The following is a 24,881-nucleotide window of genomic DNA, read 5'->3' as shown; positions in this document are numbered from 1 at the left end:
TTGGATTTAACAACAATAAAAAATTAATGATGCAGCATAATAGTTGTTCACGTAGAGAAGACAGATATCAATTCTTGTTGAAAAAATAAAATAACACCATAGATCAATCTTACTGTTACTCTTAACTTTTGTAAAAAGAACAAATGGGTCAACATATATTCTCGTTAGAAATATTAATCTGGTACTTCAAAAAAAAATACCATTACCCATGAGTTTCAAACCAACAATTAAAAAGAAAAGTTATTCGTGAATCAAGTGAAAAACAAACAAAAAACGACAAAAATTGTCCTCGCATTGAATGTGAAAGAGACATGACAATGGAATTCAAAGATCATTCAAGACTTCTAAATTGTGAGCCCTTGAATTATTATATATTCTGTATATATAAAAAGACATCTTGCCTCTTTCTTCATTAGAAGACCCATTAAGTACAACAACTTTGTAGGGCTATTGCAGAAGCCAAAAAAAAAAAAAAATGGCACTTCTTTTTTCTTTACCTATGATTTCTCAAAAAAAGGGAAAAATACATAGCAGAAGACAAGAACAAGATACTTTCAAGCCATGTCTGAAATACGTAAACCGTAAGTATTCAGTTATGACATCTTATTTCCCTTTTTCTTAAAAGTTTAGTCCGATTCTGAAATCGAAGAACAGTAAAACCAAAAAAAAAAAAATTCAATTTCAATCATCTTGAGATCTGGGTTTTCTGATCTTCAAAGAGCGAAATCAACCAGGAAAGTATAGGCTCTGATGCCATTGTTAGTAAAAAGAATACGGAGCAGGGACAACGAATAGTGTACTTTAAAGCAGCGAAAGATTAATCGTTGAACTTGCCATCAAAATTGCCTCAAATCGAACTTTGATTATCTTGGAAACAAAGTTATAATCCACAAATTAAATGTCTTTTTATGTGTTAATATAGAATAAGGAATGAAGAGAACTTGCTTATCTATTTTTCAGTCACTGTACGTTGTTGAAGACTAGAATTCCTTTATTAAAGGGAAGTGAACAACAATTAACTAAAAAATTGCTCCCATCACACTTCAACTGGTAGTACTTTTCCAGAGAATTTATTTCTTTTTCTTTTTAATCTGATCTCTTTTATAAGGGATCGGGTCTGCCCACATGAATCAACCCATGACCCATACCCCACTTCCAACAACTAAAGTCCACAAAAATTAACCCCAAACTTTACCCAAAGACGACACATAAAGAACACAAAAACACAACACAATACCTACTACTGCATCTAACAATAACCACACCACACATTATGCCCCTTCAATTTAAAAAGATAACACCAACACCGCAAGGAGTCAAAAGATTAATCTTTTCCTTGTTCCATCCATCTTCTAAGTTTTGACTTTTTTCAACTAACCCCAAATCACGCTCTTTGCTTGACCTTACATTTCATCATCACCATGGAAAATAATCGCATCCACCCTTTTTCTACAAAAGCAATAAGCACATTTGATCAATTATCATCCTAGAAAGGAAGATATAGATATCGAGGATTAGGATAGAAGGAGTTGGACAATGTTAACAATATCAATCACAAATTGAACAAAAGATATAATCAACTTATCGGATTAAATCGTTGCGTCGTGGCAAGCCGTTGCTTGAAAGCAATTTTGGCCCGACACCGTTCCAAATAATTAAGATCGGTCACTCCCCAAGGTTCTATAAAGACTCCCAAACACTTGCACCAGTGGCTGGAAGTTTGGAATTGGACAAAATATGTCACGACCCATTTTACTAGGCTGTGCGGGCACCTATTATTCCTATCGTGATAGGCGAACCCTTATCCCAATATAATCAATTTAAGTAAAGGCGGAAGAAAAAAATATAGAATAAATCTCAATTCATCCATACAAGATAAAGTGCGGAAATACTAAATACAACCCCATAGATCTGGTCTAATTCATACAAGAGCACTAACTAAATACTACGAGCCTGAAAGATGATAAAGTCTCATAATACAACTGTCTCGAAATAAAAGTAAGACAAGTAGGTAAAGGAAAGAACATCCGGGTAGCGGCTGTTATCGTGCTCACCCTGGAATGATTTCGACAATGACCTCGTCAATCGGCCACGAGGGAAGGAGGGAACCTGTTTACTGCTCGCATCCATAAAAGAATGCAGCAAAGCGTAGATCAAGACAAAACCACAAGATGGGTAGGTATCATCGGCCGACTAAATATAGCTAATATAATTCAGACAATAAATCAAGATAGGCAGATAAATCAACAAGTATAAGTCAAATATAATCGAAACCAAGTACATGTCATCGCCCAAGTAGAGCACCTAATCCCAAATGTACCAAGTCTTAATATATCCAATCCGAATTCAACATAAAAGTAATAATACCAACTCATCTCAATATAATCCGTGATGCAATGCAATGCAATAATGTATGAATGCAATGCAATGCCATGCATATGTTGTGTACACATGTACTCCAGACGTAAATATCGACGTCTCGGTAGTACAACCCAAAGTGACTCGCGAAGTCTAAGTGCCACCCGTTCCGAATCTTTGCCCAACAGATGGTACGATATGCTTTTACACTTGCGTATAAAAGCGTAACCATAACTTGGCTCTTTATGTGAAAACAGAGTCGCCACCTAATTTTTAATAATTAGGAAACCATTTTGGAAAAAAGATTTATTTATGGAAAAGAAAACTTTTAGTACCAAAGAAAGGATAAGTGTTCTAATGATTTTCCGAGAAAGGTATTATTAGGCATCTCAGGAAATTCGCAAAAGCGGTTACCTGCAGATTTTAAACATTAGGCTAAAAAATAATATAACTTGTTTAAAGAAAGCAATTTAGGGAGGAAAAGTTATTAACTTAAAGAAATATTTTATTTAGAAAAGATTGGCTAAAATATAACTCGTTTAGAAAGTGATTTAGAAAAGAAAGGTCATTAACTTAAAGAAATATTGTTTTTTAAGAAAGGTTCTAAAAGAAACGATTGAAAATTACTTAATACTCAAATGCTTATATTACTTTCACTTAGTGAAATAATGTAAACGTTAAATATTTCATGTAAACGCAAAACCTTATAATTATCCGAGTTTCGATCTTGAACAAATTCAATTTCGGGAAACTAGACAAACACAAATATTTTCAAGACTTTTTAAATAAAGAAAACCTTTATTAAAACCTACAATTTGCCTAATGCAAAAGAATATATTTTTACAGAACTGTAACCTTAAAAAAAGGTCAAAATTGTGATGATTTCAAACAAAGAAGATTTGATTACTTAGAAAAATAAAAGACAGATTTAGAAATTTTAAACAAGAACTATTTTATAAATTTTGAGCGAAAAAGACGATTTCAAAACTTTAGGAATTGACCACTAATAGGGAAAAAAACGAGCATCATGCTTTTTAGACTAAACTTGCTGATTTTAAAATGGTAATGAAGAAAAACTCCAAAAGAATTTGTAAAACTGATAACGGGATAGAATTGACGAAAGCTGAAAACGTAAAATAGCAACTTTAACGTATTTTAGATGCCTTCTGGGGCTTTATTTAGTTTTCAAAGTGTTTACACCAAAAGGGTAAGTAAATGCAGAAATCTTTAAAGAGAGTAGAGAATTGGGCCTCAATCCCGATAAAAATCATTCTAAGACTCGGGCTTAATCCGAGAGTCTAAAATAAAGCCCTGACCTAGGTCCTCTTCAAACTTCAGCCCGAGATTTGCAATTTCTTTCATCATGCTGCCGCTGCTGCTTCTCTACCTCACTTGGCTTTTGGATAGACCAAAGTTTTACGTTAATTGTTGCTGCTGTTCGGACTCGATGAAAATACGCAAGGATTTTGTGTTGGGATTTTAGCCCAACTTAGAATAGGAGGCGGTCAATCGAACTCCATATGTATATCATGCAGATACAATAACAAGAGATCAGCAAGAGTAAAGGAAAGGATAAAATCAAAGTTTTTTTAAAAAATAAAAAATAAAAAAAAATCAAACACTTAATTGCAAACAGTGAACTAGTCTCGAGTGAGGAGAACAAAAACTGGGTGGAAATTTAACATCTTAAACACTGTAGGATTTTAGTATTGCTACTAAGTTCATAGATCAGTAGGTACGTATCCATGTTATAAAAATATCAGACAAGAAGCTTAAACCAAACTTTGTTATGGTAGTTAGTTTTTTTGGCAAATGACTTGTTTTTTTTTTTTTTTTTTAAATAATCATGCCAACTCATTTTCATAAACCCAACTTTTATAAAGAAGATTTCCATTAACAAATTGAACATGTAATTTCCAGAATCCTTAAACAAGTAGAACAAAAAAAAGGATAAGAAAATGAACTGTTTCCTCATCATTTTGGGAAAAACATACAACCAGGTATTAGCTATATTCTTAGTCCATTTTGAGTGACAATTCACAGCCAAGATATTTTCTATGCTAAAGGAAATAAAGGATATCAAAACCAATTCAAGAACAAGAAACATTTACAAGTGGTTAGCTACTCCTGAAGGTATTCAAGTTAATGGTAAGAAATAGGGCGAACATCTTAAATTTTTCTTAGAGAAAGAAAAAAAATGAACTAGTCTAGAATGGAATTCTTACTCTATGTTTTTTAACGAAGTAAGTACCTAAAATAGGGACAAGGACTCATAAACAAACAAGTAAAGAGCGAACGGACTTGGACTTAATAGTAAAAGGAAAAGACGAGAGAAAACTACGCTACCAATACATCAACGCTTAATCTAGAACTAAATTTTAGACTCAAACTTAAGCGAATCTCGAACCTAGCTTTAAACTAGATCTTCAAACGTAAACTACTGTACTCGTTGATTTTCATAATCTCCAAACATTTAAACTCTACTAATGAGAGGTGAGAGGGAAACGACTAATTAATCAAAAACTGAACTAAAGTCGACTATTTTAAAACCCGCCTTGGAAACCCATTGAAAGTAAGCCACTTTAGACAAACTGAAGCTTGTGATTGTTCATACTGTCCATGAACATTTCTTAAAAACCTTAAACAAGTTATGACCTGAACTAAAACAAGTTATGACCTCAACCAAACACACATATATATATTTAACAAACTAAACCAGTAGGAAAATTTGGATTCTAATTAAACTTAAACAAGTTGAAGTAAATCTGGATAGATTTTTTAACGAGAAAACGAATAAATTTCGAAGTTGATCTAAAGAGAAAAACTGAAGAAAAGCAGCCCATTCTTGGCCCAAAAATCATAATCGCAAACTTTACGAAACTTACAACTAAAACGAAGACGTGATCATCCCCCAGACAGAAACTTAACAAAATAGAACCGTAGCATATTCAACTCAGAAAACTTTCTAAATTCTTAATTATTATCCATCCGAAATGAAGCAAATCAGAATAAACAAAAGAAAGTGACTAAATCTAAACTAAGACCCAAACTGAAATTAATATGCCCCTCCTTCAATCTCGAAAATAAAACCAACTAAACTAACATAGAGTGACAGAATATACAATAACAGAAAAAAGCAAATCACATTCTTCGATCAGGGCTAACTAAATCAGAAAATAATATATATTTCAGTCGGGATTTCAACCGTCTCAACGAATAACACATATTACAGTGGGGATTTCAACCGTATAAAATGATAAAATAAGAACGACAATGAGTAACATAACGACAATGAGTAACATTTTCAGGCTAAAAACATTAAAAAGCAAAAGAGAAAAGGGAAGCGAGTTTACCTGATTTTGAGCAACGAAATGGGTCCATGAGTGTTTGAATCGATTTCAACTTTGATTCCCTAGATTCGAAACTCAAACGAGAAATGAAAGGAACTTAGAAGAGAGATATTTTGGCTAAAACTTTCTTCAAAAAAAAAAAAAAAAAGCTTTCAGATTTTACTACTTCTTTTTTTTAGAACTTTCAAGACTAAAAACTTAGACAAAAAAAAAAAACCTCCTGATGGAAGCACCAAGAGCCTCTATTTATACACGAAATTTTGAAGGTTGGGTTCGATTTTGAATTTTTTTTTAAAAATGGAAGGAGAGGGGGCGGGGTCTGTTGATGAGACAGAAAGAAAAAGAGGGGAAAAGATAGAGTACTTACTCGTTGAGGATTCGGCGGAGTGGAAGCTTTTCCATGGCTTCGAGTACCATGGTGACGTTGTGAATAGTGAGGAAAGGACGAGAGGGATATGGGCTTCGTCTGCCATGGTATCCTTTGGCATGGGGAAGGAGGAAAAAGAAGAGAGGAGAAGATGGGAGCAGGCGGCGATGGGAGAGGTGAGTCTATTAGGGCTCTAAGGTTTCTATGTTTTGGGGATTTGATGGAATTAAAGGTGGGAGATTTAATTTGGGCCGTTGATCAAATATTGATCGATGGTCCTGATTAAAAGAAACATTTAAATGAAAATGAAAAGGAATATATTATATATATATATATATATATATATATAAAGGAAAAACAAAGGGGAAAAGAGAGGACCATTGGATTAAATAGCTAGACGACCCAGATCGAAAGAAAGGCTTGATTAGCGTCATGCCCACGTGGCACGCGCGGATTGGGCGAACAAAACTGAAGGATTTTTTTTTTTTTTTTTTAAAAATACTAAGTGTTGAGCACTTTGCAAATGTGGCCAACGTCATTTAAGAGCTAGCCAAATTGATTTAAATTGTTACCAAAATCTTTTAATTGAAGCCATAAATTACAGAACTGAACAAAATTAAACAAAAATCAGAAACTAACTGGTTTTGAACAAATTCGAGGCAAATTATTATCCAATTAATTAACTAAACTTCTCGAACTTAACAAAGTTGAATAACTACTTACAAACACGGACTAGTTACCAAAATTGAATAGCGAACGACTCAAAATTGGCGATTCAAAATATGTACCAAGTAAAAATGAATATATTTTTTAAGATGAAATTTGGTTTCCCCATTTAATAACATACTTCAAAATTACGAAAACAATACAGAAATATGTATAATATATATTGTGAATATTTTGCCACATGAAATGTCAAATAACACTGAAATTAGTTAAAAGAATATTTTTTCCTTCTGCGAACGGTTATTTTACTTTATTGTAAATATCAAGAAGTTTGACTAATTAATTAAACATGTGGAGGGCCAAAATTGGGTGTCAACAACAGACAGACGGGACCCTCGATCTTTGCCCACGGGGGTTCTCACCGGCACCACCCTGGAGGACCCGCGGAGTCCATGCACTCACTCAATCCACGATTCCGGAATGAACATCAGATATCGGACTCTCACGTCGCTCAAGTAAAAAGAGTTTTCATCAAGTATTAATTCACTCAATCCATGATTCCGTGACGAACATCGGATATCGAACTCTCATGTCACTCAAGTAAAAATCGAGCCCAGCTCATCACAGTGTTTTATCAAGTAACATCAAGGTATCAATAGTGTATCATGAATGGATGAGTATGCGCGCAATGCATGTATCAACATCAATAATCTAATCAATATCACAAGTACCAACATAGGTACGCAAACAATATAATCAATGTCACAAGTACCAATAGGCGTACGCCAATAACACATCAAAGCCACAAGTACCAACATGGGTACGCCAATAATATATGCGTCACAAGTACTAACATGGGTACGCCAACAATATTAGTGAAGACTACACAAGTCATATAGCACTCTATTCTCTTATCGACTGTAAGCCGTAAGATACTACAATATCACAATCAAGATGGACAACATATTTCAATATCTACTAACAATACTTGGCATCAAGCCAACACAATAGAAAAATCAAGTCACAATACAACAGGGTGGCTAGCCCCAATCACGCAATAAGGCTCAACCTAAGACAATATCCATCCCAACTTCATACCCGAAGGTTTACATGCTATCTCCGACAATATCATCTAAGTATATGTTTCGCTACAGGAAGTCTCACCAAGGGTAAGCCTAGGGGTGGCAAGTTGAGCCCATATTTAGAAAATTAGCCCATTTAACCCACATTTTAGTGAGTTGGGTCACTCATATTTCAGGTGGGTAAATATGGGCTAAAGGGCTCTTTTTAACCCATAAAAATATGGGCAAATATGGGTATCCATATAAGAATACATTACACCCAATAACAACTCATTTTGAAAATGAGAAATTTCTTTCTTACCTCCCACCCAACCCCTTACCCCACCACCCACCCCGCCATGCCCCACCCATCCCTCCCCCCCCCCCTCAGTATTTTCTATTAATTTATTTTACTTCTTTAAAAAAATATTAAAAAGTGAGGAATTTTTCTTAACTCCCCCCCCCCCACCACTTTTTTTTTTTTTTTTTTAATTTCATATACTTTAAAAATGAGAAATTTTTTTCTTCCTCCCACTCCGACCCCTAACCCCCCTACCGCACTCCCCCCCCCCCCCCCAAAACAACCATATTTTTCTATTTCATACATTTCATCTTTTATAAAAAGTGAAAAAAAAATTCTTACCGCCCACCACCCCCCCTCAACGACCCCCCCCTCCCTCCCCTCGCATTTCAATTTCATATATTTTACTTTTATAAAAATGGAAAAAAACGTGCTACCCACACCCCTCCCCCCCCCCCCCCCCAAAAAAAATTTCAATTTCATATATTTTACTTTTATAAAAAATTCTTACCCCCACCCCACAACACCCCCCCGCCCGGCTAAATTTCAATTTCATATATTTTACTTTTATAAAAAAATTATAAAAAATGATAAAAATTCTTACCCCCACCCCCGCTAAATTTCAATTTCATATATACTTTTATAAAAAATGGAAAAAAAAAATTCTTACCCCCACCCCACGCCACGAACACCACCACCCCCGCCCCACCCCCCCCCCCTAAAAAAAATTCAATTTCATATATTTTACTTTTATAAATAATGGAAAAAAAAAAGTTACCCCTCACCCCACCCCTGAAATTTCTATTTCATAATATCAATTATGAATATATGAAAAAATTAATTTTACTTGACAAAAGAAACAAAATTGTAGACATTACACTTGAAATAATATTACACTTGTATAATATGGGCTAACCTATAACCAACCCACCCATTTATCACCCAATCCATATTTAACCGCATGAAATATGGGCGGTTTGAAACCTAACCCGTTTTTATTCAAACCATTTTCAACCCAACCTACCCATTTGCCACCCCTACCTTAAACTAGCCATGAAACTTAGAGAAGAAAGGTAAAGGAACAATTAAAGGTAGGGAAGTACCTTCGAAGATGCTTCACTAATGAATGGAATAAAATTCACCTCTTTCTCTTTTCGAGAATCGTGGTCAGTTTTCACAATGACTTCGAAATTTCAATACAAAAGTAGGATTCCTCGCCCCCCCCCCCCCCCCCTTCGGTCTTCGTTGCAGCGTTCCTAGCTTCATCGCGATGGCTTCGTCGCAGCAATGAGTTTCGATGCACGGTTCGTTGCGCGCCCCTACTACATAATGTTAGCACCGTCGGTACAACCCGCACTAAAATGACTATAACTCTCTCATCCGAAGGCAAAATGCGATGATTCTTTTTGCTAGGTTCGTAATTACGATACGGATCTACTGGTTCGTTCAAAACACACAAAAAAATGGTCGTTTGATCAATATGGTGCCCCTTATAGCCAAAGAACTATGGCGAAAACATCGAATACGAGCGCGTCAAAATGCAAATCCATCTAAAACTCTGCGGAACCTCATCAAAACTTGTGGACAAGTCTAAAATCATCATACAAACTTGTTGGAACTTCCAAAATATTAACACGGGGTCATCTTAACCCGATGTTGACCGTGGACAGCCCTATCTCTTTAACTTAACTAGTTCCTCCACCAATGACTTAAATCACACTCCAACCTTTCGGGAATCAAATCAATGACTTCACTAAGTTATAAGTCATAATAACGGGACTCGGGGAAGAGTCAACAAGGGTAAATGGGTCAAAAAATATTATAACGACCAAACGGGTCGTTATATCAGATACCAATTAAATAATCATTTGTCCTCGAACGGTTAAGCGGAGTACGAAGCCGACGATAACCGAGGAATATTATTTTAACCACACCTGAAGTCTCCATATGCAAGAATTTCTTTGATAGCTACTTCGTTCGACTTATCAACGAAAACTTACTTTATCTTAGCTCAAACCCCAAATTCCCATATTTTCTAGACTCAAAATTTCTTACACAACTGATTCCTGAATATAAGGACTACCTTTGCTTGAATCCTCTGATTTATATAACCACACCTCTGTACACGATTGATGGGTCCCACAATATTTCCCAAATAGCACAAGCCCTAGTATAGCCATAAAACATAACCCACTTTGATCACTCTAAGGACCTCTCGCACCCATAGTACCTCTTCGAATCATTACTAAGCCCGACGTAAACCATTATAGCTATCTGAATAACTGACTTTGGTAAAATATCATCAAGTGTACTCGCAAACCTAGATAAAGCTCGGTAAACCTGTCATACCTCAAATCTAAACTGTAGCCTATCGAATCCGTGAAGGTGATTTGCTAGGAAACTGATAAGTCTCTATGGAAAACATACATAGTTCATCAAGCTTAATTCGAACAATACTGATCTTGAGTGAATGCACAATCCTTGAATACAACCAATAGTACTCGAACTGACTCCAAACTTTCTGAAACCAATCACAGTCCTATCACCCATCTGGGGCGACTAGCTCTAGTCTTTTAACGTTCTGAAAATGCTCACACAAGCTATCTGATTAGTAATACCCACAACATAACCTACTACCACGAGAACAGTCTCATCTCAAAAATACAACTCTAAACTTCTCCTTATAGGCATTTCCAGAATTTCTCTCCTTTAGACCACACTAACCCATCTACTGCAGAATGTTACGAACTTATCCAACTGTAAATCACACAAGCCACTTCCATCAGCCTTAACACGTTGGTTACCTAAAATTTGCTTCTCACTAGTCGGTGATCACGAAAGCTCACGAGAACTATGTCATATCACTCAGTCCATTTTTTGTAGACTTTCTCGCGCTCGTTCTCACGATCACACTTCGTCTGAAATAGGTAAGACAACACTTCCCCAACTTACACTAACCTAGGTAATCCCGAAGATGTACCTTATTTTTTTTTATCGATTCTTGATCAACCGTACCTTTTTCCCGACTCTTCAATCCCCCCCATTCCAATCAAAGCACAACCATCATCACCTTTTAATCATTTCTCGAATCCACTCAGTAGAATACCACACCTTCATAAGTCTTGCAACTTGCAGAGTCATTCCTGGAGATAACAGCATGTCCTTAACTCAATCAACTCTGAAACTGAATAATTTCTAAATGCAGTGTATCACATAGTAGTCCTACTAATGTCCTCACCTACTCTACCAAGGGGCCTTCGCTCAAATTCTCTTAACTCAAATTCTGAAATTTTCTCCACAACTTGAATTTATTCAAACCTTATTATTGATTTACCAGTTCGAATGTCCCAGTGGTCGACCCAGAGCACCTCTAACCATTTGCGCGATTATCTTTTTCATCCAATCACCCAACCGAGTAGCAACACCCGCACAGTGTGAATTAGTCAAAACTAACACAACAGGTACAAGGCTATCAAAATCTCCCAAGTATACTTAGAGAATGATGAAGGGAAATGACAAGGTTCTAAGCATTTAAATTAGGAAGTACGAAGAAAACTGCCCGTCGTCCGCTGTAGTCCGGACCTCGACCTCGCCATGGGTCCGCTGCATGATCGGACCTCCGTCGACACGGTCCGTCATAGCGTTTGGGTGCCACTGCGGCGGGCACCAGACACCAGAATGTTTTCTGGTTTGACATGTCTCAACCCGAAATCCGACTATCACCCGATAGTTCCTTGGTTACTAAAAACTTTAGACTTGACCATCACTAAATCATTAATTAATCAATCACTAGCTCACGGCATAACCAAACATAACAACTCAACATTGAACCCTTATGTGTATTCTACCATGTATGACCGCAACATAATCCTTAAATCAACTAGCTCTCGACTCCTCGATATCCTTATCATTCCTCTAAACACGAAGAAACGGTAGACATACCCTTTACCGAGGGACTAGGACCATAGCTGCCTAACATCTTAAGCCTCTACTCGTCACAAGTAACACTGCTTTCCGATCTAAAATCGATAACCACCTTCCTGAAAGAACCCACAAACCACTACCATATAGTCATGTCGAAACTCAACTTAACTTTTCCACACCGAATACACAATCTACTCTTGTACAACTTGCAACCTTAATCTGACGAGCATGTCAAATACCAATTGTTCCCTTCCTAACAGTGGAGATTAATCTATCCAAATTCTTTTCTATACAAGATTATGGAAAAAATAACTGGGTCTAAATTGCAACCCACGCAACTAAACTTCAAGTCATAGTTGGATACCAAACTTAGTCACCCATCCGAATCAGGAAGACGCATCTAGCACCATACCAAGCCATGTCACAACACAAACCACTCGCATAAGAGTTTAGGAAATGAGTTTCCACTACTCATGGGAGAATAAGAAAAGAAAATTCAGATACCAATTGGAATCTACTAGATACCAAATTCAATGAAGTAACATGAAAGAATGAAAGAAGTGGAAGTTTCCTAAATGTCCTATAGCCTCTCACAGATAGGTATGGAGCTCATCATACCGATCCGCGAGACTCTACTAGACATGCTTTTGTACTTGTAAGACTGATAATCTAGGGCTCTGATACCAAGTTGTCATGACCCAATTTGTGAATCGTGATGGCACCTACACTGTCCCTCCCAGATAGGAGAACCATTCCCAACTCATTTTAATCATTTATAAAAATTATGCAGAAATAAGCAATGATTTATTTAACAGATTCAAATCATAGTGATAACAAGTACGGAAATAACAACAACCCCAAAATCTGGTCTGGACTAGTACAAGAGCTACTACCAAGAAGATACAAGTCCTTAAGAAATAGAAATCTCAAATGTCAATACTTGTCTCAAGAATACAAAATAGACAAGCAACATATAGAAAGTTCCAGCACTGCCAAAGCTCGCCCCCGGAATCTCGATCAAGTTGCATCGATCACTCTCAATGAAAGAAATTGGAACTAGCAATAGACTCTGCACTCAAAAGAAGAGTACACAAGAGTAGCACGACAAACAAAGCAGTGCCGAGTAAGCATCATAGGCCGACTAAGATTATCTCACGCATATAAGCATAAAATCAATCAAGATAAGCAGATAGGTACATAATACCCAAATCAAGGTCACAACATATCACATAACTGAATCACACCTAAGGTGAAGCTTCTAAACCACAAGTTTGACAAGTCTTAATAATCTCAAGTCTATAATCAACAATTCTAAGTCCTGGAACTAGGCAGAGTCACTAGTCCACAATTCCGGTCCAGTCCATAATCTGATCCATGTCACAACAAAGGTACAACAAACATACCAAATTAGAAAGGCTGAAGTGACTAAAACACCCCTAAACTTCGCACGAATTGCAACTTCAGTCCCTGAACTATTGCCACCCTTAAAAACACCCCTGATCTTGACTAAATGGATTTTAATTCACCCGCATAGACATGCCACGGCAAGTGGAATGCACTCGCCTTCGACTTGGCATTTTCGTCCTATGTGTCCTCCACATAGATAAAAAAAAATTTAAAAAAATGTAAACTGGTTCTTTTTTATTAAAAAATGGTAAAACAGATTTATTTTTTATATATAAAAAATCTGGAACAATGGAATATTTATTTTAAATCTGGAAAATTTGATTTAAAAAAAAAACCTGAAAAACTAGAGTTTAATTAAAATATCTGTAAAAAATGAATTATTTAAAAAAAACTTGATATTTTAAAAAATAATTGAAAACTTGATTGTTTTCAATTATTCAAATTTTCATGATTCTTTTAAGACACTTCTTTAAAAAGAACTGGCAAAATAGTGGATTAAAACCAGAGTTTTATACAAATATGGAAAAACTGATTTTTTTTAAAATGTGGAAAACCCATTTTTTTACAAAGAAATAATCTCGAAAAATTAGAATACTTTTTAAATCTAGAAAAAAATAATCAGTTGTCTACTTTATTCTTAAAAAAATCAGTATTCCAGATTTTAACAAAGTCCAGATTTTTAATCAAAAAATTCAATTTTCCAGATTCTTTTAGAAAAATTGGTTTATTTAGTTTTCCAGATTTTTAAAAATTCTAGCTTTTTAAATTAAAAAAAAAAATCAATTTTCCAAATTTGTTTTTAAAAAAATAACGGGTTACGCACATTTCTTTTTTTTTTAAAAAAAAAAAATTCAGTTTTCAAGATTTAAAAAGTTCCACATTTTTAATAAAAAATCCAGTCCAAATTTATTTTTAAAAAATGGGTTTTCCACATTTAAAAAAAAATAGTTTTTTCTGATTTTTAAAAAAATATACTTTTTAATGAATTTTCCAAAATTGATTTTTTTTTTTTTAAAAAAAGTGATGTGGGGCCTCCCACGCACCTGAAAGTGTTTGTGCACACTTGCAGTGCCATGTGGCAACGCAGGGGTGAATTAAAATTCAGTTACCCAAGATTAGGGGTGTTTTTTAGTGTGGCAATGGTTCAGGGAGTAAAGTTGCAATTTATGCCAAGTTTAGGGGTGTTTTAGTCACTTTAGCCAATCCGAAATAAGAAGCCATGTGATAGTGCAGAATAAAATGTAATGATGTGAAGTGCAATTCAATGCACTGGTCAAATACTCCAAACCTTTATACACATGCGAAATGGTAATGTTTTCCCCAAATAGTCACGACCTGCAGGGGACCCATGGTGTCCATGTACAACTCGTTTCGGAACGAACCTCGGACCACAAGCTCACAACTAGGCCACATCGTCACCCCCTGTTAAATGTGCCTTAATATATGTATATGTTCTATCTCAAAATCTCATCAACAATGCCTCATAATCAAATCACAGTGAATAACTCAAGAACACATATCAAAGCCGGAAACAATAAAGTACAGTCATAGTAACACAAGTCATAAAAAGACTCACCAATAATCAACCGTATACCTAATTATACGACTATCTCAATCAATCAGTGAAGGGTATATATGAACACCTTCCTTTCAACAATTCCAAAACATTTCCATAATGTATGAATGTATAAATGTAGAAGTGGGTGTAAATATGGTAAATCAATGCACTAAAATAACAATGAAGGTACAAGAAGTCATACTGCCATAAGTCATATCAAGACTTAGATAAATCGACTCAACTATGGAATGAATCAGACAACCTATCTCAGTCGTCATAAAGAGTCTATAACACTCTTTACTTCCAACTATAGCAAGTACGACTCACAACTAAATTTTACGACACTAAGTGCTCTATTTTCTCATGTATCATCATCAGCACCAAGTCATAATTCGATATTGATATATAATGTGAAATGAGAATGTATGCCATGCATGATATCATCACAATTATACAACATGACTAAGGCCTAATCTCATTACCTTCCTTTAAGGCCTAATCTCATTACCTTCCTTTCTCCGACGATAAATGTCATAACCAGAGAGAGAGACGAGTGCAATGCGTATCATAATGCAACAGTTAAAGTGACAAACCTAATCACCATAACAGGGCCACAAGCCACAACCAACAACACAAGTATACATATTAACTCCTTCCTTCACATATCACAACAAATACACCACCTATTCAATACATAAAGTAATGGCGACAAGCCCACATAATCAGAAGTCATACCAACCTAGGTAATATCCAACCATACATCTTGTCTGAAGACCTAATCATGATTTCTCCCATCAATTCTACAAAATATATACGTTTCACTAATCAAAGTCTAACTAAAGTAAGTCGTAACCTACCTTGAATGCAGAACAGGAGTCATGAACTACTCCACATGAGCCTTCTATTTCTGAAATGCCTCAAAACGATGGTAGTCTAGTAAATAATGACAGACCATAATGCTAAGTAAGCAACATATTATCTAATCAACAAAACAACAATTGGGGAAGAAGACTCAATTTCTTCTACCCTTTTCAAATGGATGAAACCATCATTAAATGGTAATTATATCATAATCTCACTCCCAACAATCATTATCCTCCAATTTATAGGTTTCTAATCAATTTAACCCTTTCAAAATAGATTTTAGGCCAAAGTTCTCATTTTTATTAGAACCCTAAGTTTCAATACACAATTCTCATCCTAAGAAGTGATAATCTATCCTCTTAGATGATTAAACAATAATAAAATTAACAACCCATCAATTATTTAAGGGTTTACTAATTCTAGGGTTCTAGGATTTCCATTCACCATTAAAGAACCTTAAACTAGCCATGGAACTTAGAGAAGAAGGGTAAAGGAACAATTAAAGGTGGAGACCTATCAATGAATGGAATAAAATTCGCCTCTTTCTCTCTTGAGAACTGTGGTTGGGGTTTTGTGGGTAATGGATTCGAAATTTCAATATAAAAGTAGGTTTCTGCTCCCCCCGGCCTTCGTTTGTAGCACTCGCACTTCGTTTCGCGGGGCACCCACGTCGGTACAACCCGCACTAAAATGACCATAACTCTCTCATCCGAAGGCGAAATATGATGATTTTTTTTATAGCTTCGTAATTATGATACGGATCTAATGGTTCAATCAAAAGACACAAAAAAAGGTCGTTTGATCAATATGGTGCCCCTTATAGCCAAAGAACTACGGCGAAAACATCGAATATGAGTGCGTCAAAACGCAAATCCATCTGAAACTCTTCAGAACCTCACCAAAACTCGTGGACAAGTCTAAAATCATCATACAAACTTGTTGCAACTTTCAAAACATTAACACGGGGTCATCTTAATCCGATGTTGACCGTGGTCAGCTCTATATCTTTAACTTAACTAGTTCCTCCAGCAATGACTCAAATCATATTCCAACCTTTTGGGAATCAAATGAATAACTTCACTATGTCACAAGTCATACTAACGGGACTCAGGGAAGGGTCAACAAGGCTAAATGGGTCAAAAACACTATAACGACCAAACGGGTCGTTACATGGCATTTGTTTGCAAGTTTCGAGTCGGTTAAATTGGTGGTTTTCTTAAGGAATCGGGTATTTAAAATTTAGAGTGGGTTGGTTGATTCTAAGCTTGACACGTGACTTTCCGTTAAAATTGAGGGAAAATTTGTGCCAAAGTATAATGAGAGGGGTATATTTGGATCAAAAGTATAATGATAGGAGTTTATTTGGAATGAAAGTAAAATCAGGGGTATATTTGACCCTTTTCTGATAGTACAGGGTAATATTTGACCCTTTTCCGTTTTTATATTTTAATTCTAGAAAAGAAAAGAAAAGAATCTTTATTCAAAAAAAGAAAATTCTTACCGGAAAGTATCCCATAAGGGAGTTATCGTTCCCATTCAATATGTGAAGGGGTATTATTTCTCAACCCTTAAATATTAGGGAAGTAAAGTGGGATTCATATATGTATATATTGTAAAATCAACAAACTTTACCGTTAAAAGTCACATCAAACTTGTATTTTACCTTTTCACCCTTTGAATTGCTGTGAATCAACTCACGCTATCAATCATGTTAGCAAAAGTATCAGATTGGTCCATATTACAAGTGTTCAATAAGTACAAGACTTGAAATGCCTAAATGAAAAATCATCTCAATTTTAAGTGTCTCCGTATGTATTCAAACCTTTTTCGTTTTTGATATCCCATGTAAGAAAAGATTGATCCATATTACAAGTGTTCAATAGGTGCAAGGCAAAACGCCTAAACGAAAATCATTTCAATTTTAGGCGTATCCGTATGTATTCAAACCTTTTTCGTTTTTGATATCCCATGTAAGAAAAGATGGAGTTGCTCATGTCTTAGATTTGAAAAAGCTTTCATCCCCTTTGCCCCAACATATAATCACTTCAACTTTATTACCGTTCAATTCACCTGGTCTAAGTTGAATTACCTATCAATGCAACCCAACGAAGCAATAAATTAAATTTCTAACTGTAATTTGGCATAAAGGAAAAAACGTGGACGGCAATTCACCTGGTCTATGTTGAATTACCTATCAATGCAACCCAACGAAGCAATAAATTAAATTTCTAACTGTAATTTGGCATAAAGGAAAAAACGTGGACGGCAGGATTCGAACCTGTGCGGGCAGAGCCCACATGATTTCAAGTCATGCCCGATAACCACTCCGGCACGTCCACAGAGAGATGGCACTGAAACTTCGGGAATTTACTTAGATGTAATATACGCATCTGCTTTTGACTGTTTGTTCGGTTTTCTCGTTGCAATACTTATTGGACTGATTTGGTAAAAATTGCAAAGTTTGTAATTATAATTCACTCAATCCATCTAAGTTTTGGATTCTCGATTTTATCATAATGCGAATTAATTCACCTATTTTTTTAATTTTATTTTGGGATAAATTGGATTATATCTGATATCTCATATTGACCCATAAAAACTTGATTTGGCGTATATTTTCTTTCTATACTACACTTTAACACACTCTCTAGCTGTCTCTCTCTTTTTGAAAAGAGGACCATTTTTTTTTTTTTTTAGTTTGGTTTGGCTATTAAAAATTTATGAAAAACAAATAAACAGATGAAAAAGTAGTTTTGAGTATGGCATGTTGAGTTATGATACTTACTTTTTAAATAATTGAGCATTCTTGAGAACCTGTGGTGAGCGTTTGGTGAATAATGGATCCGCCTTTCAACTCTTCTCAGCTAGTGTTTTGTTTCCGGTGGAGTTCTAATTTGTGACGTAGACCCAAGCCACACACTATTTGTTGGCTTTCATTACTAAACTAAAGCCGTGTAACGGTATGACACATTATTTAGAACAATTCGCTCAATTTATATAAAAGCATTAGTTTCCTAAGCACACCATACACCTGTTGTGAAAAGCATTAGCGTATAAATTGTGCCTATTTGGTGTCCATGGCCAGTATTTTTTAGACTTGAGAAGTCACAATTGAATTCATATTGTCACGTGCTTAATTCAATCTGTTTTCTTCTTCAACAATCAACTTTTGAAAAAAAAAAAAAAAACTCTTTTCATCATGCACGTGTATTTATTTATAGTGTGTATATATTCCATCCGTTTCAATTCATGTGAATCTATTTCCTTATTAGTTTGTACTATAAAGAAAATTCTTTCTATATTTGAAAACAATTTACTTTTATGCAGTAATTTATAGCCCTACAAATATATGTAACTCATTTAATATCACAAATTTAAAAGTCCTATCTTCTTTCTTAAACTCCGTAGTTAGCCAAATACGCTTACATAAATGGAAACGCCGGGAGTATACTCTCATGCATTCTTCTTGTAGATTTATTTCGCGATATCATTTTCTTCCTCTATTTCTCTAAATTTTCACTTGATTACCATCATCGCCTTAATTTGTCCAAAAATGGGGGATCACATAGGCAGAGGAGAGGAATTTGAGAAGCAAGCGGAGAAAAAGCTTAGTGGGTGGGCCCTATTCGGCTCTAAATTTGAAGATGCAGCTGATTTATTTGATAAAGCTGGCAATTGTTTCAAACTCGCCAAATCTTGTTAGTTTTTTATTTTTATTTTTTTATCTACACTCATTGGAAAATTATCATTTCTTATAAATAAATCTTGTTTATTTATCTTTCACTCCTTAAATTCTGTATTATGGTGATCGTTCATAATTGTTATTTGAACGTTGCTCGAATTCTTGTTGTTTGGTCGATTGATCTGCTAATTCCCGTTTTATTGAATTAACCAATATACGTGCTAGCCGATAATTATTTTGAATTCGATAATTCTTACGTATTTATTTATTTTATTATTACGAGAATCAATCCTGCTATTTCTGGTTATGGGGTTTCCACGCTTGGAAAAAAAAAAAAAACTTGGGGCATGTCATCCAAATCATTTACTTTTTCGTTGTTATGATGTAATTAAAGCTTGTTCCAATTGGTTATGTCATGGTCTCTAACTACTATGATACTACAATCATCTTCTAAATGAATGTTTCTTTACATGCAGATGATTGTTTGGTCAAATTAGTTCCAATGCGTTTGATTATGAAAAACCCTGTAATTTTTCGTAAAACTGAAATTTTTCGGGTTGTAAAGTGGCTGGAAAGAAGATCATTTCTGTTTTCTATCATTTATCTATATTTTCGGGATCATGCTTGAAAATTATTTATTGAGCAACTTTTACCATGCTTTGGACATTTCTATTTGCCTGAATTAACTTTTTCTTATGACTCACATGTACAAGATTTTGATGTTTCTCCTGTAGTCTCTGTGCTTTGTGTAAGGCACTGAATATGCTTACATGAGTTGAGACTAAAATGGCAAAAGATAATTTTTGAAGAAGAATAAAGTACTCTATCCATTAATTTAAATTGCTACTTTTTATAAGATTGACAATCAGTTGTACTATTGGAAAAGACGTCTTAATATGGCAAGATTGATGATTCTTTGAGTTCTGGAGAATTTAATGGAAAAGGCTTGCAGTTTTGTAAGTTAGTTCAGCATGTGATATATAGTTCAGCATGTGATATATTCTGGGAACTGATCTAATCTCCCCATGTTATTCTTTTAGGGGATAAAGCTGGAGCTGTATATGTGAAATTGGCAAATTGTCATCTAAAGGTAGTGCTTGATTGCAATTTCTGTTTGATGCTTTATACTAGTTTTTCCTACAAAATTTTGACTTCCCGAAATTTGTTTTACCCATCTTCACAGTTGGATAGCAAACACGAGGCTGCTAATGCTTACGCTGATGCTGCTCATTGTTACAAGAAGACCAATACTAAAGGTTAGTAAGTTAGAGCATACCTCGTTCTCTTGGAACATTTCATGCACTTCAAACTAGTATTTGACGTGACATATTTTGATATAAGCCCATTATTTCTTTAGATACAAGCATCTATAATAATTCTTTCAGCAATGGAACATTAATAGGTTTAGGGTCTAGTAACTCACTGGAGAAGTTTGTGTCTTTTGAGTGGTTGTTGATGTCATATGTGATTGCACCATATCCTTGCATACTTTCTCGACTGTCTTTAAGCTGCTAGCTTCCCTCCTTTATGGCTGAGTTTGTGCTTTTTTCTACAAAATGTCACTAGCAATTTGGTGAATTTTCAATAAGGATCTTAGATTGGAATATATTATCTTGATCACTAGTTGATATCTCTTGGTAACTATCTTGGTTCATATATCAGTACCTAACTGAAAAAAATCTTATGGTGTGTGTACTCTTCACAACTATTTTTTGCGTTCATTTTCTGTGAAATCATCGCATTGTATTTGTGCATCCCTTCCTTTCTAGCCCATTTCTCCTTTGCTTAAGAATTTTTCACAACATATATCTTGCAGAGGCAATATCTTGTCTAGGGCAGGCAGTAAACATATTTCTGGAGATTGGAAGGCTAAGTATGTCTGCCAGATATTACAAGGTATAGATAACTATATTACCTTTGAGAAGCTGCATGTACTTTCTGATACTCTCAATGCCGGTATTGTGTGCTTAATCAGACTTCTGAGCAGCAAACAATGTTGTTAAGGGCTCCATAGAGGCCGTTTAAGTCCTAAAGCTAGATACAACTCTGTCCGGGTGCTTCATCTTGCTTAGGCAGCACCTTAATGCACACACCAAGGCTCTAAGCTCTGCGCCTGGTCACCTGTGGACTCTCTATTGAAGAGGATGTCAAAAATAAAAAACTTAACCGACAAGTGATATAATTTTGCTTAAGAAACGTTAGAAATTTGTTTGTATCTTTGAAAATTCATAATAATTTATTAACCTGATTTACATGATTTTACTTGATATATTTCATGTGATTGTAGTTCTTTGATCCTTTTTCTATGTAATTGTCGCTTGTTTTAGTTTCTTGTATTACATAATATAATTTTTATTTTATTTCCCATATCTTCGCTAAACATTGCACTTTGATCGCATTTTGCGCTTAAAGCAGCAGACCTTGTCATTTTCTGCAGTGTTCGCCTTTGACAATATTGGTGCAAAAGGTCAAGTTATTGGTGTTTTCATTCAGTTCTAGCCTTGTTTCTTTAGGTTGCTTAACACTTCAAACAGCTTATGTATCAAGAAAGTGTCTAGTGAACTGGCCTTGTATTCAGAAATTTTCTTATTGAGGTAATTTGGCTTTTACTCCCAGTAAATGATTCTAGATACTCTTGTTCTGTATTAAGGAAGTTGCTGAATTGTATGAGCAAGAGCAAAATTTGGAGCAGGCTATCGTTTTCTATGAGAAAGCAGCTGATCTCTTCCAGAGTGAAGATGTAACAACAACTGCAAATCAGTGCAAGCAGAAAATTGCAGAGTTCTCTGCTCAAACAGACAAGTATGTACTGATGGTCTATGGTAGTTTTTCTTGAAAGAAGAAATCAAATATTTGTCATTGAGAAATTCAATGTCGAACGAGGAAAGATTGACACAAGTAAGACAAAAAAAAGGTTAAAGTGTGAACTAGAACTTATAAAAGATAATTCCTTGCGGAACATGTCGATGCTAAGCTTCCCTTTTAATCTTGCACATTTCTCTGTGGAATCATTGAACTTGATCCAAGTCTTTCCGGAGAGGCTAGTACTGTCAATCTCATGTTTGGATGATAAAAAAAAGGAAAGTAATGAAGCAAACAAAATCAGTTCAGAATTGAGATAAAACCTCTACTGATAATTAATAATTTAAGAGAAGATCTCAATAGTAAAGGCCATGTTAAAAGCGCTTCACCTTTAGTTATGTTGATAAGCTACTAGTCCTATTTTAACTTCTAATTGCTCTATGTCTAAGAAGAATTGAGTCTTTCTTCGAAAAGATTGACTGTCTGACACAATATTCACCCAGATATCAGAGAGCAATTGAGATATTTGAGGAGATAGCACGAGACTCGGTCAAGAACAACTTATTGAAGTATGCAGTTAGAGGACATCTTCTTAATGCTGGTATTTGCCAGCTTTGTAAAGGTGATGTCGTTGCAATTGACAATGCATTAGAACGTTATCAGGTAGATAACTTCTTCCTCTTGTGCCTCTAAGATTTTAACGCAGAGACAATGCATGATTTCTTAAGTAAATACTGCCTTTTCATCTGCAGGAATTGGATCCCACGTTTTCAAGTACACGTGAGTACAAATTGTTAGTGGTATGTCATAGCTTGTCTAACTAAGGGGTTCCTGTTACTTTCACTCAAGTGCTTTTACTCAGTATTTCTCAACCACTGCATAAATGATTTTGGAGTGTAGTAACTACAGACTAACTTAGGAGATTACCTTTTTCATGCAGGATTTGGCAGCTGCTATTGACGAGGAAAACATTGACAAGTTTACTGATGTGATCAGAGAATATGATAACATGACACGACTGGTAAATTCGAGCTACTTCGTTCTTGTTTTGGATTCACATTTTTCAGTCACGTACTCCCTAATAATGCTTGAATATCATAGTCAAATTCTTGGTTCCCATGGCAAAAAATTGTACCTGAAATTGTTGGATCTTTTTCTTTTCTAGCATTTTAGGTTAGAAATTCATGTCAATCAGTTATTCAGCCCATCAGATTCTGAAGGTAGAGACTAATCACATCTGTTTTTTGTCCATGCTCTATGAAGTCCATCTATATCACTTCACGTTTAAGTGGTTTTAAGGTTGAACCATTTCATTTTTCTAATCCGTTCTTTGAATGCAAAGGGTAAAGAGCCCTTGTTTAGAGCCTTAGATCAACTCTAGGAACTTGAATGGAATTTGAATGCAGAATTTGACGCTGTGTTTTGGATGTGGTGGAGTCGGGGCCAGCTTGCGCACACTTTGATTATTCCAGGGTACTTGCTACATCCTACCAACACATCTACTGGATAAATCTATCCACCAAGGCTTAGGTAGATAGAAAGAAATCATACAATGTATTTTTCCCTCACCCGAATGTAGAATTTGACAATTGCAATCAGGGCTGGAGATAGAAGCCCGGAGAGGGGTTCAGCCGATCCAGTAGCTTTTGCTCAAACCGTATATTTGTGTTAAGAAGTTCATTAAATATGTATAAATATTAAACTTAGAACCCAGTTATTACCACTTAAAGTTGTCGTTCTAAAATCCAGAACCCACATAGTGGAAATCACGACTCTGCGTCTGCCTGCAATGGCAACAAGTGCAATAGGTCACACCTGAGGCACTAATCTTAAGTAATCGGTGATGCCCTTTTGCCCCCTTACTCAAACAACTGCATAAAAGAAAAGGAATCCTTGTCTTGATCTGGATAATTGATAATGTAGTCTTGCAAGAAGTTAACTACTTGTAAATCGATTGGTTTCATCATCCGACTGAATTGTGAATGTCAAATTCGTTTGGCTCAATTATCATGAAAACATCTTATGTACTATGCTGTCTTTTTCATTGTTCATCTTCGCAATTACTTATGATGTTTCTGTTTGCATGTATTTCACTCCAGGATGGTTGGAAGACAACACTTCTACTGAAAGTGAAGGAAGCAGTGAAGGCTAAGGAGCTAGAGGAAGATGATCTCACTTGAGTTTTTTCTTCCCTGACAGTCTGATACTATTTGTGAACTACATTGGTTTTTTCTTTTGTTACATAATCATATATCTAATAGCGTTGTTTATTACCCTGATATATAGTTTTGCATTATGTTGATACAACACTTGGTTCCAGCATAAAACTCTACATTACTAACATATACCATTTGATTACAAGATGAAACGTTGCACTACGAAACGACATCCGGTTACCATTCTGATTTTCCGCACACATGGAAGAAATGTTTTCTGAAAAGAAGTGTTCCAATTTTTTTATGTTAAATTGGTCAAATTTTTTGAAAAACATTTTATACAGAAAAAGCAATTAAGCAAAAATGAGGAAAATAAAACGCAAGA

General features: G+C 35.3%; 1 protein-coding gene, 1 long non-coding RNA gene and 1 other non-coding gene across 3 annotated transcripts; 1 reads left to right on the top strand and 2 right to left on the bottom strand.

Moving 5' to 3' along the window:
- Positions 1-3,509: 3,509 nt before the first annotated feature.
- On the bottom strand, positions 3,510-6,389 carry LOC132051613 (uncharacterized). Its single transcript, XR_009413803.1, has 2 exons — positions 6,076-6,389; positions 3,510-5,782 (listed from the first exon to the last, which is right to left on the bottom strand). It is a non-coding gene; the product is annotated as an uncharacterized LOC132051613 (long non-coding RNA).
- Positions 6,390-18,113: 11,724 nt separating this feature from the next.
- TRNAS-UGA (transfer RNA serine (anticodon UGA)) lies at positions 18,114-18,195 on the bottom strand. The gene has a single exon. It is a non-coding gene; the product is annotated as a tRNA-Ser (tRNA).
- Positions 18,196-19,246: 1,051 nt separating this feature from the next.
- LOC132054389 (alpha-soluble NSF attachment protein-like) lies at positions 19,247-24,659 on the top strand. The gene is made up of 9 exons (XM_059446408.1): positions 19,247-19,554; positions 20,579-20,628; positions 20,722-20,794; positions 21,355-21,434; positions 22,189-22,340; positions 22,844-23,003; positions 23,093-23,140; positions 23,281-23,361; positions 24,440-24,659. Exons 1-9 carry the CDS (start codon positions 19,410-19,412, stop codon positions 24,518-24,520), a joined length of 870 nt encoding a protein of 289 aa, XP_059302391.1. The 5' UTR covers positions 19,247-19,409; the 3' UTR covers positions 24,521-24,659.
- The last annotated feature ends 222 nt before the right edge of the window (positions 24,660-24,881 follow it).

The sequence above is a fragment of the Lycium ferocissimum genome, chromosome 4, assembly GCF_029784015.1.
Source record: "Lycium ferocissimum isolate CSIRO_LF1 chromosome 4, AGI_CSIRO_Lferr_CH_V1, whole genome shotgun sequence".
Classification (NCBI taxonomy): domain Eukaryota; kingdom Viridiplantae; phylum Streptophyta; class Magnoliopsida; order Solanales; family Solanaceae; genus Lycium; species Lycium ferocissimum.
The sequence above is the reverse complement of the archived record's forward strand: the minus strand, read 5'-3'. Positions and strand labels throughout refer to the sequence as shown.

Coding starts and splice junctions, on each gene's coding strand:
- LOC132054389 (XM_059446408.1), top strand. CDS start 19,410: ATGGGGGATCACATAGGCAGAGGAGAGGAATTTGAGAAGCAAGCGGAG. Junction 19,555..20,578: donor TTTCAAACTCGCCAAATCTT/GTTAGTTTTTTA, acceptor TTATTCTTTTAG/GGGATAAAGCTGGAGCTGTA. Junction 23,362..24,439: donor ATGATAACATGACACGACTG/GTAAATTCGAGC, acceptor ATTTCACTCCAG/GATGGTTGGAAGACAACACT.